Source organism: Berghia stephanieae, chromosome 2 (genome assembly GCF_034508935.2).
Source record: "Berghia stephanieae isolate SIO BIC M18660-M18661 chromosome 2, UCSD_Bste_1.3, whole genome shotgun sequence".
NCBI lineage: Eukaryota > Metazoa > Mollusca > Gastropoda > Nudibranchia > Aeolidiidae > Berghia > Berghia stephanieae.
In genome coordinates this window covers 5,982,863-6,000,362 of record NC_088361.1, presented here as the reverse complement: position 1 = coordinate 6,000,362, position 17,500 = coordinate 5,982,863, and the positions used below count along the sequence as shown (strand labels likewise).

Here is a 17,500-nt window from a genome sequence, read left to right as displayed (position 1 = left end):
TTAAATATATATATATATATATATATATATATATATATATATATATATATATATATATATATTAATATTTCATAACTTCAGCGTATGTTATTTGATTGTTTACCTCTCACAGGAATTACAGGTACTGTAAAGGTTGATTCGAATGGCGATCGAGAGCCAGACTATTGGCTGTGGGCCATGAGGCCTGAAGAAGACCTTTTCCAAGTTGTCATTGAAGCGCGTATGACGTCTGACACTGGGGAGGTAAATATTGACACTACATAAAGAAAAGATCCGATGTATTCATTTTTTATTAAAGAAAAAAAACTAGAGAGAGGGGGGGGGGCGTTGATGTGGCTGATTGGATAAGGTCCGGAGTCTAATGTTTGAGCTTTTTGTTTTCTCTTTGAGTTAGAAATTTAGTTCTTTTATTCACTTTGTTGCGTTGTACTGTGGCTGGCGCCTAGGTCAATTAGGTCTTTTTAATAAATAGATACATCTAAAAGACGAGATCGCCTAAGAATGATAATGGAACTTTAAGAATACTGCCATAGGATAACATCCATATTCTTTTTTTAGCAATCCTTTACATTCTACTTCTACTTACTGGTCTGAGCTTCCAAATAAGCAAATATCTCAATGACGTTTTTGGGGGTTCAAAATTTCTGAGGTTCTTGCTGATTCCAATCTAAGGGTTGGAGTGTGGTGTTTCGCTCTTTCTTCTCCTATGGCAAACATTTGACATGACTGAGTTCTATCAAAAACGATATAGCCATGAAATTATTGTTACTTGGGTCGGCGTGGACTTTATTAATGCATTGCGTTTAGGTAAATGACTCACAACATCAACCAGCCCGATGTAACTTACCAACACACAAAACTATGTTTAACCTTGAGCGCTTACAGACTGATTGTAATAATTTAGTGAGTACAAATCATTCATATAGCTGTCTTATAATAATAACAAAGAGCCGAGTGACGTCAACTTCGTTCCTTTTATATATGTTGTTGCTATTCATTCTTCAGAAACGGCCCTTTATGAACGCTAAGTGAGCTCATCGGATCTCGACAAAATCTGAAAATGATTAAGATATGAAAGACAAGTAAGATGATATAGCCCTCTACGTGGAGACAAGGTTCTATTTTAGTCTCACCTGTCAACATAACTTACCGTTTTCACTGAAAACGTTGACACGACTCTCACTTCATTGGTCCATCTTTATTAGTTGGATAGGCTGTTAATGCTAATTCTCTGCCTACGCGCTCTTAAATATTAAGAGTGCCTAAGTGAGTCAATCAAAATGTTAAGACAATGTAGAGAGAGAATGTGACTCACGTGTATTGGCATGGAACAATTATTTGTTGTTGAAACCCGAGACGTTCATTTGATCTTTTCTTGTAATAAAATTGAAGCTTACAATAATAATAATAGTAATAATAATAATAATAATAATAATAATAATAATAATAATAATAATAATAATAATAATAATAATAATATAATAATAAGCATATTTATATAGCGCCTTTCGTCGAAACCTCAAAGCGCTTTAAAAAAAATTCAAATACAATACAACCAACGTATCAAAACAATTAAGAGCATAAAAGGTCATCAATACATCATCAATATAAATGTCACATACAATACATTAAAAATTCAATTAAGTAAATATTTCCTGAAAAGATATGTTTTCAGGGCTTTTTTGAAAAGGTCTATTGAGCTCGAGAATCTCACAGATTGAGGGAGTTCATTCCAAATCGTGGGTCCGAATTTCATAAGAGGCCTATCACCAAAATACTTAAGTTTAGTTTTAGGATATGCTCACAATTTTGAATCGTGGGATCTAAGATTTCTCAGAGGTACTTATGGTTGGAGTAAGTGTTGAATGTAAAGAGGGACAGAAGACTCAAATACACCAAAGCAGACAAGCGCTATTTTATATTCAATTCTAGCCCGGACTGGCAGCCAGTGGAGGATTCGAAGCATGTCCTTTGTATCATCGTAATGAGATTTTCCCAGGACTAACCTAGCCGCACAATTTTGTACTCTCTGGAGCTTGTTTATTTTGTTATTAGGGAGACCAGCTAGCAGTGAATTGCAGTAGTCAAGACGCGACAAGACCAATGCAGAGACAATTATCTTCAAGGTGTTGAAAGGTAAAAACGACCTCATCTGTGATATTCTACGGAGCTCAAAGTACATAATTTTCAATTTTATATTATTTATTACATCAAAATGAAGCTAAAAAATTTTGGTGCAGGCACTCGTGTAAGAAAGAGTCTGAATTTTTTTTTTTAATGAAATTGTATCAGGAGAAACAGAAGGAAAAAAAAAACGTCAACTATAGTTTGATTACCACTAATTCATACATATCGTTGTTCAGATTTCATAGCATAATGGTCAAGATTATTAACATTTTATTCGGGTTACTTACCAAATTACCTACTTACACTGGGTTCCTGTTCCCACTGCAAAAATGATCTTCTAGCTCATCGTCTCAAGACCATCTTCCTCAGTTGTGGCCATGTCATTCCGATCTTTCTCACCTCTTGTCCACCTATCATCTTCATATTTCCTTTGGTCTTTCGGCCTCTCTTCTGCCCCGAGGTTCCAATTTAGAGGCCGCCATGTTACATTTGATTGCTTCTTTTTTAGTATTTGTGCAGTTTCTGTATTTATTTGCCAGAAAATAGAAGTCCTACAGGATATCAAATGGGGCACCCCTGATGGCAAGCCACCCCCGGACACCCCACGGTGTGGTTTCACTGGCGAGTTGTGTCAAGATGATGGAAAGGGTGAGTTTACGAGTTAATAATAATAATAATAATAATAATAATAATAATAATAATAATAATAATAATAATAATAATAATAATAATAATAATAATAATAATAATAATAATAATAATGGTATAGATTTATAGCGCACCAAATGTCCCTTCATCCGAAGGGCTCTGGGCGCATTACAAAGATTCAGCCCTAACACAGTACACGAACAACGCTAGTTATACACTTAATTAAAATAAAGCATGCCTGTATAACGATGTATTCATGTGAATACCGTTCAATGAGGTTTGAGAGATATGTTGGCGACGAGCCTTCCAAGTACTTGAAAACAATGGTTGCTGATTTATATTTAATGCGCTGGAGTTTTCCTGTCTTTCTGCAGCACAACCATAGCCATCGTTAACATATTATAGCCTGACACTAGAACCCTCCAGGACTGGCAGTTTGACGTCACTTTTTTAGGTTTGTGTTGCGTCTAGTGAGTTGTCGTTAGTAGAGCTAATGGAAACAAGTTATCTCATTGGTTTAACTATTTCCTTTCAACACCTTGAAGATAATTGTCTCTGCATTGGTCTTGTCGCGTCTTGACTACTGCAATTCACTGCTCGCTGGTCTCCCTAATAACAAAATAAACAAGCTCCAGAGACAAATAATACGCATGCGCGGGGGGGGGGTTGCTTGTGTTTTTGTCTCTTTACCAAGTTCATCATTATTGGAATTTTTACAACAAATTCGTGCCTAATTCATGTTTTGGTTCATTGGAATTCATCATTGAAACGTTCAGATCGAAGAAATTTGACCTGACTTGGATGCTGATGTGAACAATTTAAGAATAATTTAAGACTTTCTCCGTCGACTTTGGCGGGAACTGTGGTAGCCATTTTGTTTCCAAATAGTTACGGTAAACAAAAAGTGACCTCATAGGAATTCCTGGAAGTGTGGTAGCTTAACATCAAAAGGATCGAGGCCCAACAAGAGGAGAGGCTGTAGAAGGTAGATTGAAAGAGAATCCTACTGATTGTTACGACAAAAGGTGAGAGAGGAGTGAGAAAGAGGGAAAGGAAGAGACAACAGGGAGAAAGAGAGCGAAAGTTGAGCGATAAAAAAAGATAAGGATAAGGATAGCCGACTAATCTGTAACTGTAACGCAGGACTTTAACTGTAACTGTTACATTACTAGCCATCAAGCAATATGAGTTCAGATAGAAGCAGCAAAACGTCCACGAGACAATCTAGAAAGGATTCGAGGAAAGAGGACACAAATTGTGGAAAGTGTGACAGAGATGTTGGGAAGAATGATCATGCATTAAAATGTGACATGTGTGAGCTGTGGCACCACACTTCTTGTGAAGGAGTTAGTGACTCACTATACAAAGCAATACAGGATGCAGAAGCCGACAAAACACAGGGCCTACACTGGTACTGCAAGAAATGTAATAGGTTTGCCAGTGGATTTATGTCAGGGCTACAGCGCCTATCGGCCAGACAAGACGCCCTAGAAGAAAATTTTGGCGCACTCGAAGCACGAGTTTCAGAGAAACTTAAGGAGGTGGATGAATCAAACGAAGACCTAGGTAAGAAGGTGCAATCCTTGGAGGAGAGAGTAGTCAAACATCCTTCTGAATATGTAGAGCTAACAGTCAAAGAGGTGCAGGATAGGCAAGAAAGAAGGCTAAACATTATTTTCTACAATTTGGCCGAAAGCTCTGCCGAGGACCCAAAGCAGGTGAAAAGCGATGACCTCAGGACAGTGAGTGATATACTGGACCAAGTGGGCATTAAAGTTCCCTTTACCAATCCCACTCGCCTAGGAAAGAAGGAATCGACATCGGCAAGACCCCTCAGGATACAAACAACAAGTGAAGAAGATGCCACTAGAATCTTAAGGATCGGGAGGAAACTCAGGGAGATTGAAACTCTCAATACAATCTATGTAAACAAGGACAGGACCCCTTTAGAACGAGAGGAATGGAAGAAACTACTAGTAGAGTGGAAAGAGAAAAACCAAGAATCAAGAGCAGAAGGCAAAGAGGAAAACTGGGTCATCCGCAACAACAGAGTTGTCCAAGGGAAGCCTCAGGATCATCTCTAGCTCAGAAACCACTGGAGAACAGACAAATTGTACATAAACCTAATTTAAATTGTTTTTCACCTGTAAATATTGTTAGAATTAACCAAAGTTTTGTTCGAGGTGGGTTAAGGATTTTATTAACTAATGTAGACGTAATAACCACAAAGTTGCCCGATTTGCTGCAGCTTATTGAAGATCATGAACTTGACATTGTTGCCTTGACAGAAGTAAAACCGAAGTACAGTAAAACCACCCTCACAGAGGCAGAGATATGTATTGAGGGTTATCACACCCCAATTCATAATTTAGAAATGGATGGGAGAGGAATCTGTTTATATTTTTCCACTAAACTTAGCGTGGCGGAATTCAAATGTACAAGTACACAATACTTTTCTGAATGTGTTTGGGCTAACGTTTCTCTTGGAAACAATCATAAACTTCTGTTTGGATGCATATATCGTAGTCCGTCAAGCCCTATGAAAATAATAGAAACCTGGAAAATATGTTACGTGCCACAGTAGATATGATCCCAGAGCGCCTAGTAATTGTTGGGGACTTTAATTATCCCCATATAAACTGGGAGGAATGTGCAGCTACAGTTGAAGGTTCAGACAGTGATTTATTTACAGAATGCCTCATGGACTGTTTCTTAACACAACATATCGAAAGACCAACACGATATAGGGGGGACCAACAACCATCAGTACTAGATTTAGTGTTAACATCCGAGGAGAATGTTGTGAATAACACCCAGTATCTGGCCCCAGTGGGCAGCAGTGATCATTGTACCATCATATTCGATTATACATGTCAAACACAGGCAATTGAAAGTAAAACCGTGAAGTACAAATATGACAAAGGGGACTACAGAGGAATGAGACAATATCTTGGTGGCATAGACTGGGCCCATACACTTAATGAATGCAGTGAGCAAGAGGATTGGGACACTTTCCAGAATATATTAGAATCCGCGATGAAGCAATACATACCTGTGCACAAGGCTAACGACACTAAAAGAAAGAGAAAAAGAAATCTATATATGAACAAAGAAGGGTTTAGACTTATCAAGACTAAAGACAGATCATGGCAAAGATACCTTCAGACCAGAAATAGCCTTGATTACAGGTTGTATTGTGACGCCAGAAATACACTGAGAAGTTACACAAGGAAGCTTAAGAGCGATTTTGAGGAGAGTATTTCAAATGAGATCCAAGAAAACCCAAAAGCCTTTTGGAAATACACCCAATCGAGAACAACAATAAGAAGCGGGGTAGGTGATCTGCGGGACAGTAATGGAGACCTGCAAAACGAGGACATTATAAAAGCAGAAATATTGAACAAATTCTTCTGTGGTGTATTTACACATGAGGACACTAAACATGTGCCAGCATTGGAGACAAGACATTACAGCGAGGCACTTGTCAGTATAGTTATAAAGAAAGAAGACATACTGAAAAATATTATGAAGCTTAACCCAGGCAAATCGGCAGGACCTGATGGACTCCACCCTCGAGTGCTAAGGGAAATTGCGAATGAAATTGCCACACCGCTTCAAATCATATTCACAACGTCGTTACACAACGGGAACTTGCCACAACAATGGAAACTTGGACAGGTTACTCCAATATTTAAAAAAGGTGATAGAAACACTCCTGGCAATTATCGACCTGTGAGTCTGACAGCAGTTCCGTGCAAAGTGATGGAGGCAATAATTAAGGAACATGTGATGGAGCATATGGTCACAAACAATCTGTTCTGTGATGAGCAACATGGCTTCTTGCCTCGGAGATCATGCATAACACAACTAATTACCTGCATTGATGAATGGACAGACGCCTTGGATAGGGGAGAACCGATGGATGCGGTATACCTCGACTTTAAAAAGGCATTTGACACTGTACCCCATGAAAGGCTCATTCAAAAACTACATAGCTATGGCATCAGAGGAAAGATAAACGAATGGATATCTAACTTCCTGCACGACAGAAAACAGGGAGTCTCACTGAACGGGCACACATCACAGTGGTCGGATGTCACCAGCGGCATTCCACAGGGGAGTGTTCTGGTTCCAGTATTATTCGTGGTATTCATCAATGATCTACCTGATGTTGTAAAAAACGTGATCAGAATATTTGCTGACGATACAAAGTTGTTTGGACCTGTAAGAACAGAAAGTGACCGACATACTATACAAGATGATATCGACAAATTATCAGACTGGTCAGACAAGTGGCTGTTAAAGTTTAATGCAAGCAAATGCAGCGTAATGCATCTTGGTTACAAAAATCCAAAGCACACATACAGAATGAGAGACGATAACGGAGTGTACCAGCAGCTAGGGGAAACAGAAGTAGAAAAGGATTTAGGAGTGCATGTAGACAACAGACTATCCTTCCACCATCATGTCAACTGTGCAATAAATAGAGCAAACAGAACTCTCGGAATTATTAAAAGGACATTCACCAGCAGAAATAATGATATTATTAGGCGGCTCTACACTGCTCTGGTACGACCATCACTTGAATATGGTAATGCACCGAGGATATCACAGCATGTCGGTGACATGGATAAAATTGAAAGGGTACAAAGGAGAGCAACGAAGCTTTGTTCAGATTTGAAGCATCTACCATATGAAGATAGACTGAGGCATCTCAAACTACCATCATTGTACTACAGAAGACAAAGAGGAGACATGATACAAGTATATAAGATAATAAACGAGAAAGATAGAGTAGATAGAGAGCAAATACTACCAGAGAGTACATTTAATAGAACGAGAGGACATAGCGACAAATTAAAAAAAAAGACAGGCCAGATTAAATGTAAGAAAATGCTCCTTTGGACTCAGAGTGACAGATAACTGGAACAGCCTTCCAGAAGATGTAATTAAAGCGAGGACAGTGAATGAATTCAAAGACAAGTTAGACAAACACTGGCATTACAAGCGTTACCAGCTCCGCCCCAACCATGCAGGTGCGCGTAGATATATCAGAGATAGTGCAGAACGGGTATTACAGGCATAGCCTTCAACCCGAAGAAGAGGTATCAAGGTATCAAGGTATTGAATACAACTCAAGATTTGTTTTCTATTGTGGCAAAAGACTGGCATTTTGACGTCATTTTTAGTCAGTGTCAGGCTATACGATGGCTACGGTACAACGCGGGCTGCCATGTACTGTACTTTCTGTAATTTGTTTATTTTGAACTTTGTGAGACCAATAAACAGTGCATTGCAGAAGTCCATTTTCGAAAATATCAAAGATGTTACCAATTTGTTGTAGGTTTCCCTATTGATAATTAATGGTCTGATTGTTCTGATATTTTTAGTATGCAGATAACACTTGCCATCATAAAACAAGTGCCTGCGGGTAAAAAAGAAAATTGTTATTGAAGTCAAATGATTGATTTAACTTTTTAAACAATATTTTAAACATAAGCCTGAATGTTTGAACGTATGATAGTATACGTCATGTACGAGTATTTGTGTGCCTTGTTCGAATAAAAGAAAATGATAATGATGAGGAGGATTCAGATGATGATGATGGTGGTGATAGTGGTGGTGTTGGTGACGATGATGATGACGATTATTATTCTGAGGAGGAGGAGGAGGAGGAGGAGGAGGAGGAGGAGGAGGAGCAGGAGGAGAGGGAGGAGGAGGGGGAAGATGAGAAGGAGAAGAAGGCAGAATAGAAAAGTTTGAATGAAAAAGGAGAGAGAGAGAGAGAGAGAGTATAATAGTGACCACCTTGGACAGAGCAGGAGAGTAGTAAGAAAAGAGGATTATATGTAACTCAAAGAGAACATTTCTCCTTCTCATTAAAAATATTCTATACCCAGACCAGACCACCACCATCGTCATTGTCGTCATCTCCTTTCTGGTCTTGTCATCCATCGTCTTGATTCTCATCGTTTGGTTCGTCAAGTACGTAATTTGTGACCCATCGTCTCAAAACGGTATTATGTCGGAACGAACCAAATACTTAAAAGCCGAATTAAATGTTAAACTGGTCAAATATATAAATTGTTGGCATTAGCACCCTAAAATATGGTATCCATTCTCCTCAATAAAAAATACAAACTCAACACAAGTCTGATATTTCTGGCTATAAATTCAATTTTCAACAACTTAACCATCCCGACTTAATACCGTTTTGAGGTGAAGGGCCACATTTGCCCTGTATTCATGAATAAAGGGAAATTTATTTTCATCTTCTATCCTTTCATTTTGATTATAACTTAGAGGATAGACCGAATGTAATTAGATACATGTATTTTCTTAACGTCAACGACTTAATAACCGTCTGGACTCCGGTCATTGACTTGATAATGGCTGTTTTAAAAGCCGGGTGTCAATGACCGAATAAGCGTTGACTTAGTGTATTTTTCATAATATTTAAATTCTAGAAATAAGATGACTCTCAACCTCTTAATATTAAAACACCTAAAATTTCTAAGAGTTATAGATTTGAGACTTATTTTTAACAAACTGAGGATCATCTTAATGTGTCCATATTTGAAATAAATTTGAAGAAAATGCCAAAATTGAAAAGAGAAAAAAAACGCATTTTGTTAGTAATGTAAGTAAGAAAATTAAAATGTTAACATAAATTTAGAGTACACAGTAAAAACAATAATTGTTTATTTTTTAACTCCATCATTTATAAAGCGCAATTTCCCCACTAAACGTGCTCAAAGTGCTTTACAAGGGGTCCCTAGCCAACAGGAACATTTAACATGTAGAACGAGACATGACATATGTGAGGTAATACTACTTTTTTGACATATACACCGCTGTGAACGGCCAGGTACTCAGTTTATACCCGAGTACGGTGAGAGAAAGTGTGTAAAGAGCCTTTTGCAACGATTCAAAAATGCGCCACTCAAAGCGGGATCGAACCCAGGAACTTCCGATCCAAAGTAAAGTGTCGTACCACCAGACCACGTAGCCATTGGCACGTAAGTATATATGTTGTTGTTGACCGTTGTATTAGTCAGAATAATACGACCTATACAATGCTTTGCTCGCGTGCCATAGCAATGGCTGTAATCCGAAGTTGTGAAGAATCAACCAAAAGAACATTAAAAATATTATTTTATGATATATTAAGTATCAAAAAGAGAATCTATAAGTAAGTTAACCTTTGCTCGGCCAAATCCATCATCTTCATGAAGGAAACATGAGGCAAAATTATAAACAAAATACAGTAGACAAGAAACGGTGACACTTTACTGCCGTGGGTACTCTGGAAAAACCATATTTAAGAATTTGGCCAGGACACTCGTCCTTCAAGTATCGATCGATTTAAATGGTCCTCATCTTGGCAAAAACTCTCAAACCTGGGACTTCACGAAGTGGACTTTGTTCCCAACAAGCACTCGCCAGCTCGGTTACACGTCCGGAATTCAAAAAGGCAACATTGTAATATGTATTTCATTATCAACACCAATGCTTCAATAATTTCCCTTAACATCACAACCATAGTGATTATTTTATTAGTCATAACATTTTATCTCAGCATGGTATATTTATTACAGCCGTATTATGTTTCAACCAGGAAGACATTGTTTGAAAGACAACTGGACAAGATGCTGTGGCAAATCCCCTATGATCAGATACGGCTTACAAAGACAAAGTGCCTCGGAAGTGTCAGTCAGGTAGAATATATATTTTATCATAACCCGTCGAATTTGATCAAAGTCTAGTTGTGTTTACTTTGTCTAATTGAAGGATGAAGTCTCCTGACGCCATCAATGCAATGGTCTGGCAGCACGTGCGAAAACACGTCTTCCTGACTTTGATCGTGCACATTCCATAGCAAATTATATTTAAAAATAGAAACCCATAAAAATGTGGTTGTTCTGTGGCAAAAGAAATAAATAATCATAAACACTCGATCATGCATCAAATAATGTCTAGATATTGATATTTTATGAAACAAAAAGTAGAAATATATCGAAAATTACTGTTGATCTATTTTTAGACCACGGTAAAGTTAATTATTCAAAATGAATGCGCTTGTGTGAACAAAACAAGAATTATTTGGAACCTGATTTTCAGAATAATTTAGTCATACATAATGAAGTTAACTAAATAAAAAATGTATTTGTAGGTACATGTTTGTTTCAACTGAAAGTGTAGTATCAACAATTTAAACAAATAAAACGGTATACCTCTTTTGTGCGCAACATTGGCCGACTGCCTAAGTTCCTAATCACGACCACAGAATGGCAGTCCAAATCATACAAAAGTAAACCCTCTTCCGCACTAGGACAGGACTGTCCCGAGACAGTCCTGTCCCAAATCTGTAACATATAGAATTTAGAGAAATCTTCCGCACCTATTGGGACGGGACAAAACAGTCCCGTTGTGTCCCAAGCCGTTGTGAAATGCTACAAAATCAACGGGACAGGACTGTCCCAGTCCCGTGTTCATATCGTTTGTGATAGTAGAAAATTATAGCAGACTTCCGCACTAGGACAAAAAAGTCCCAGACTTGGCGGCGCCGTGTCAAAATTGAAATGCCTGTCTTTATTTTCTGCATCCCTACTACTACTGCTACTACTAATACTACCACTACTACTACTACTACTACTACTACTACTACTACTACTACTACTACTACTACTATTACTACTACTACTACTACTACTATTTCTACTACTACTATTTCTACTGTTGCTTCTGCTGCTGCTAATGCCACTAATATATTAATACCTACATCCCTTACATTTTGTATTTATTTTCCAACAATAGTCCACACTTTATTTTAGTTCACTGTCTTCTATACTACATTACACAGTTCCTACTCGCCTCCCCTCTTTTAACATAATTAAAGTACGCACCTTTTATAAATTTCTATTGCTCTGTTTTAATTCGCGCTTCCTCACAAAGTAGCATACAATTTCCTGCCTATCAATGTTTTTGTTTATGTATCTTAACAACGCCACTACCACATTATCTCATTCGTCTGTAGTTTTTAATTCATCATGTGTTGTTGATGAAGGGGAAACCCGAAACGTCCATTTTATCTGTTTTGGTATATTAAACTGAAGCTTACATTCAATTTCACAGTTATAATTTATTTATGTATTTCAATTCTGAATATAAAAAAGCAAGAACAATTCAAAAAATAATTCTATGTGATGAAACCACGTACAGAAGGCATAGCAACATAAACATTTTCGGCAATTTAAAAACGTATGTTTATAAATATAATTTAAGAAGTGTCACACTTTGTGACACAGCAGTAACGTGTCTAAAACCGGTCGCACCTCTATTCGGTACCTTGTGGGATCAATTATCTTTATCGTTATTTATTTCGGGAATTTTCAATGAAAATATTTTTAAGTAAGTCCTTCTGAGCCACTTGGACTCATTGTAAGACAAATTAATTCCTTTAGAGCCTTGTAGCCAATGGTGCAGGAGTTATTCCGGTTTCAATAGCGTGAAGGGGACAATTAACGTATTTGTTTGAAAACCTTTGAACAGGACGCTAGTCTATCGCAGATTACTATCCAGCTTGGCAGGTACCCTTTTACACCTGAATGGAGTGAGTGATTGGAGTAAATTTTCTTGCTCTAGAAAGTACAAATTGGCCTCGGTCGGAATCGAACACTGAACCTCTGAGTCCAGAGTACAACGCGCTAACCATGGGCCATCTTGCCTCCTAAGCTTATAAATCCGGAACTTATCCATGTTGCTGTGCGTTGAGCAGACAGATAACAGTTTAAAATTTAAAAAAATAAAATTCCCTTTATTCATCCCATTGGGGAAATTTTTATCGAGGGTCTATTCCAAGGGAAGACTGGAATAACCCAGGCGTCAGCCGCAATGCAGCGCCGCAAATTGAGCTAGGACGAGGTATAACCCAGGCGTTAGCCGCAGTGCAGCGCCGCAAATAAAGCTAGGCGAGGTGACTTACTCAAGGCAACACAGCGCATCAGCGGGTGATCGAACTGATGCCTTTCGGGTACGAAGCAAAGACCGTACCACCGAGCCATGCTGACTTTCTATTATCCTCTTGAATGATGCTAGTCCGTCAAAGATTACTTTCATCAGCGACCTGGTACTCATTTGCACCTGGGTAAAATGAGGTGATTCCAAGAAAGTCATTTTAAGATAAGATCGGAGATCACCATAGAGTCTACGGAATTGACCCTTGAGCAATTTTTGGGTCATTAAATAATGCACCCAATATTTTTTTCTCTTTCAATTTGTCTTTTTTTCCACGTAGTAAAGCACAGAAATATGCAACCTCTATTTCATCCATTACTACTACTACTACTACTACTACTACTACTACTACTACTACTACTACTACTACTACTACTACTAGTAGTAGTAGTAGTAGTGGTAGTAGTAGTAGTAGTAGTAGTAGTAGTAGTAGTTGTTGTTGTTGTTGTTGTTGTTGTTGTTGTTGTTGTAGAAGTAGTGGTAGAAGAGGTGGTAGTTGTAGTGGTAGTAGTAGTAGTAGTAGTAGTAGTAGTAGTAGTAGTAGTAGTAGTAGTAGTAGTAGTAGTAGTAGTAGTAGTAGTAGTAGTAGTAGTAGTAGTAATTGTAGTAGTAGTAGTTGTTGTTGTTGTAGATGTAGTAGTCGTAATAGTAGAAGTAGTGGTAGTAGTAGTAGTAGTAGCGGTTAAGTAGTAGTAGTAGTAGTAGTAGTAGTAGTAGTAGTAGTAGTAGTAGTAGTAGTAGTAGTAGTAGTAGTAGTAGTAGTAGTAGCAGCAGCAGCAATACTATTACTCTTGCTATAAGAATATTTCATGATTATATAAATCTTATGTAAACAAATCCCATTGTACAGTGTAAAAAATCATTAACGTCATGTCGTATCTTATGTTGATTCATAAAATGTGAATTATTAGAGTTGTACCAAGGACTTATTTCTTAAATTATTAATTTATAATTCAAACTATTAAATAACTCATCTATTAATTAGAAGATTTTACATTATTATTATTATCACCATTTTAATTATCATTATTATTATTATCATTATTATTATTATTTATTATTATTATTATCATTATTATTATTATTATTATTATTATTATTATTATTATTATTATTATTATTATTATTATTATTATTATTATTATTATTATCATTATTACTATCATTGTTTGCCTTGCTTTATTATTGATTTTATTTACTTGATTTGTTGATCAAAATATTATATTCTTGTATGAGTTATATTGACAATTGCCTACAAATAAACTTTTGAATCTTGTACATACAAAAAAATAAAAAAATAATGCATTCGCGCAGGTGTGTCCCCGCGTCCCGGGACAGTCCTGTCCTTGTGCGGAACCCTTTTGAATAGAAGTTTTCTCCAGTGGGACAGGACAAATTTGTCCTGGGACAGTTTTGTCCTAGTGCGGAAGGAGTCTAAGGTTCCAATGTCGGTGTTCGAGTTTGTAATTTGATCGATTGTTTTTGAGAGAAGGTGAAGATTTTGTTCAATGTTAACCCACAATAGCTTTTAGGTCTTTATTTTTGGATGTCCAACTCGTATAATTATAAAATCCTTTGCATATTTGTTTTCGTCTAGGCTCTACGCTTCACTTTGCAATATGACGACTGTCATTCACTACAGCATCACTCACCGATGCTCATTTCCAGAGTTGACGTTTTCTTCACTCATGTTTGCTTCATGCTCATGCAGTGATTGATTCGGATACTTTTTGAGAGAACACCATCTTCATATAAATATATGGATAATGATGTTTTAAATTGTCATTTTATGGGTAGCGTTTACAATCTAGTACCTGTGTCAATCATAATTTAACCAAAATCAAAATAAAACAAAAATCAGACCAACCCCTTTCACCCTTTAGTTGGAATATCAACAAAAGTATTTTTTTTACAAAATCCCCATCATGGTGTGTAGCTTTCACCGCTTCCAACGGGCAAAATTCTAGTCTTGTCATATTATTTCTCTCGCCCTTTCCTGATACTCGAGTTTGGAACAATTTGTAGGTCTTCAGTCTCTAGATATTATCTGCTCATGACTGGAAAAGGAACAAGACAAAGGGTCACTGCCACGGATTTTCAATATCCTGTGTTGTTTGCGGGATTTAAGGTGGCAGCCGCTTTTGTCACATAAGACTTTTTGTTGTTGTTTTTGCTAAGGCGTGGGAGAGGGAATGACAGATAGGGAGAAAGGGGTGAACGAATGCAGCGGTGGGGGGAGGTGAGGGAGGTCTTTTAAAAATAGAAGAAAGTGACTTAAGCCCTTATCTCATCTTCGATATTTGGCAGATATCAAACCACATGAATGACACTTAGGATCTTCCAAGCTGTTCGCCCTATTTGTAAAAAATGTGTGAAAGAAAAAAGGCATTTTATTGTAAAGTGCAGGCACATAGATATGGTTTTCTTTACCGGGGGAACCATGATCATGGTTTTCCTACAAAATAAAAGAAGGGGCATTTTGGCTATGGAATCCATGGTCGTGGTCTCCCTCAGAGTAAACAGCTTGAAATTATTCACGGGCCAACTTCAGTTTGCTTCCTAAGCAACGTGTAAACAAAAGGTTGGTTGGATGCGCATGACATTACTAAGGGTCAATTGCAGCATAGTTCGGGCCATTTGCATCTAATTATAAAATTATCTGGATTTTGTGTTGACGGCGTCAGGAGACTTTATCCTTCTATTGTCTAATGGTCGAAATTGTTGTGGGTTCATTGTTGTAAAATAATTGACAAAGAAAAGATACATACAGACTACGAAACAAATACAAAATACTCTACAGAGCGCAATTATTAGAATTATTTACGTTAAATATTTTAATTATTTACACGTAGACGTCTAGTTCTACTTGAAGAGGGGGCGGGGAAGAATTGATCATGAAAAATAACAACAAGAGCATTGAATCATTAAATCATCATCAGAATTTAATATTCTGCGCAGAGCACTAGGTAACTATTAACATCTTGTATTATGGCATAAATTTATCACCCAGATGAGTCTACGTTCACTGAATTCGTCGAGTCACACCAATTTGAGTTATAAAGGAAGCTCTGGCGTTGGAGAGGCACAGATTTTTTCGTCTGTTGGAGTGTACAAAGGAACTCTGGTCGCCATCAAGAAAATATCCAATCTGAAACTGTCTGTCACTAGGCAAGATAAAGTTCATTTCAAAAAGGTAGGTTGGATGAAGTGAGGTCATTGAGTTGCTTCCTGGTAAATACAATTATTAAACTTATTTAAACTAGGAAATACAATAAAGAAATATAAAATTCGGTTTATTCATCTCCGAAAGAAATTCTCCTTTTGGTCTATACCAATCGGAGACTGGAATAACCCAGGCGTCAGCCGCAGTGCAGCGTGCAAATAGATCTAGGACAAGGGGACTTTCCCAATCCCTTATAGCTGGACGGGGAGAGCTATAATTCCAGTTCATGATGTCAGTGTAAAGTAATGATTTGGAGCTCGTTTAATAACGTGCTTGGGTTTTTGTAACCAATACTACAAGGGCATAAATATACTACTCTTGCAATACTACGTAAAATCAATCCTGAAGCCACTTGTATCTTCCAAATGATCATCCATACCACTTCCCTTTCGCGTTATTTTGAGGCTTCTGTGGTTCTTTATACATGATTTTATATTTACATCAATAATTTAGGCTTTGACCGACGTTCACATATTTGTAGGTCCGATAACCGAACGCAATTATGGGCTTGATTATTTAATGCTGTTGTAAAGGACAATATTTTGCTTTGGTTTGAGAGTACCACCATTACAACAACGAGCTCATAACAATTCTGGATATTTTACCCGACAATAAGTACCTACACGTCGGTATTTTAACTCACTCAATCCTGGAGATTTTTGTTACTTTTCAAAATTGGAAAAATGTATTAAAAATGAGCACTTACATAGATAGTTTGATTCAGCTACCATTAACTAAAAACATTAGCTTTGATACTTTGCCTATAATTTGTCTCAGAAAAATGTTATAAATAGGCATAGCGTAAAAGTAACCCGGGTAAACTACGGATATAGTCGGTGTTAGAGCTGAGTGAGTTAATCATTACCGTTTTGAAAATCCATTCAATCTCTATCTATTTATTGTAGTTGAAGGACATGTCGCATGAGAATATAAATTTGTTCGTTGGACTGTGCATCGATGAGCGTCTGACGTGTATCCTGTCACATTATTGCCACAAGGGAAGTCTGCAGGACATTCTCGGACATGATGACATCGCCCTGGACTGGATGTTCAGAGTATCACTCATCAACGACATGACTAATGTAGGTAGAAACTAAATATCTGACCTGCCACTTCTAACAGGTGTTATATCGAAGTGAATATGATGCCGGAAAGTGAATTTATAGTTAAAATGATCAGACACCTGACATTTTCAGTCTTCACACTTGCGGAGACTTTTCGTTATTCTCCTCAATTAAAAGGTTTAGCAGATCATACGTATAATATCGTATCCCGCATCACGTTTCACGTATCTATCAGATGATCACGTAATTTTTTACATTGCGACATTAAGTTAAAAATCGCACAGAGGTACTCTTTTTACGTATAATGAAAATGTCCATGTGGTAGATACGTGGTATGTGATGCGTGATGCGTGACACGTATGACCATTACACCTCTCTAATATTATAATATTATAACATGAACTTAACCCAAGTCTACAAT

The 17,500-nt window shown here is 37.3% G+C and overlaps 1 protein-coding gene across 1 annotated transcript in view; it reads left to right on the top strand.

Moving 5' to 3' along the window:
- Positions 1 to 17,500, top strand: part of LOC144964221 (atrial natriuretic peptide receptor 1-like) — a 123,150-nt gene that overhangs the window by 48,024 nt on the left and 57,626 nt on the right. Inside the window, exons 9-14 of the mRNA XM_078898236.1 lie at positions 113 to 243; positions 2,667 to 2,775; positions 8,676 to 8,760; positions 10,394 to 10,493; positions 15,803 to 15,985; positions 16,921 to 17,097. Coding sequence (XP_078754362.1) covers positions 113 to 243; positions 2,667 to 2,775; positions 8,676 to 8,760; positions 10,394 to 10,493; positions 15,803 to 15,985; positions 16,921 to 17,097 — 785 coding nt within the window. The remainder of the gene's footprint in view (positions 1 to 112; positions 244 to 2,666; positions 2,776 to 8,675; positions 8,761 to 10,393; positions 10,494 to 15,802; positions 15,986 to 16,920; positions 17,098 to 17,500) is intronic.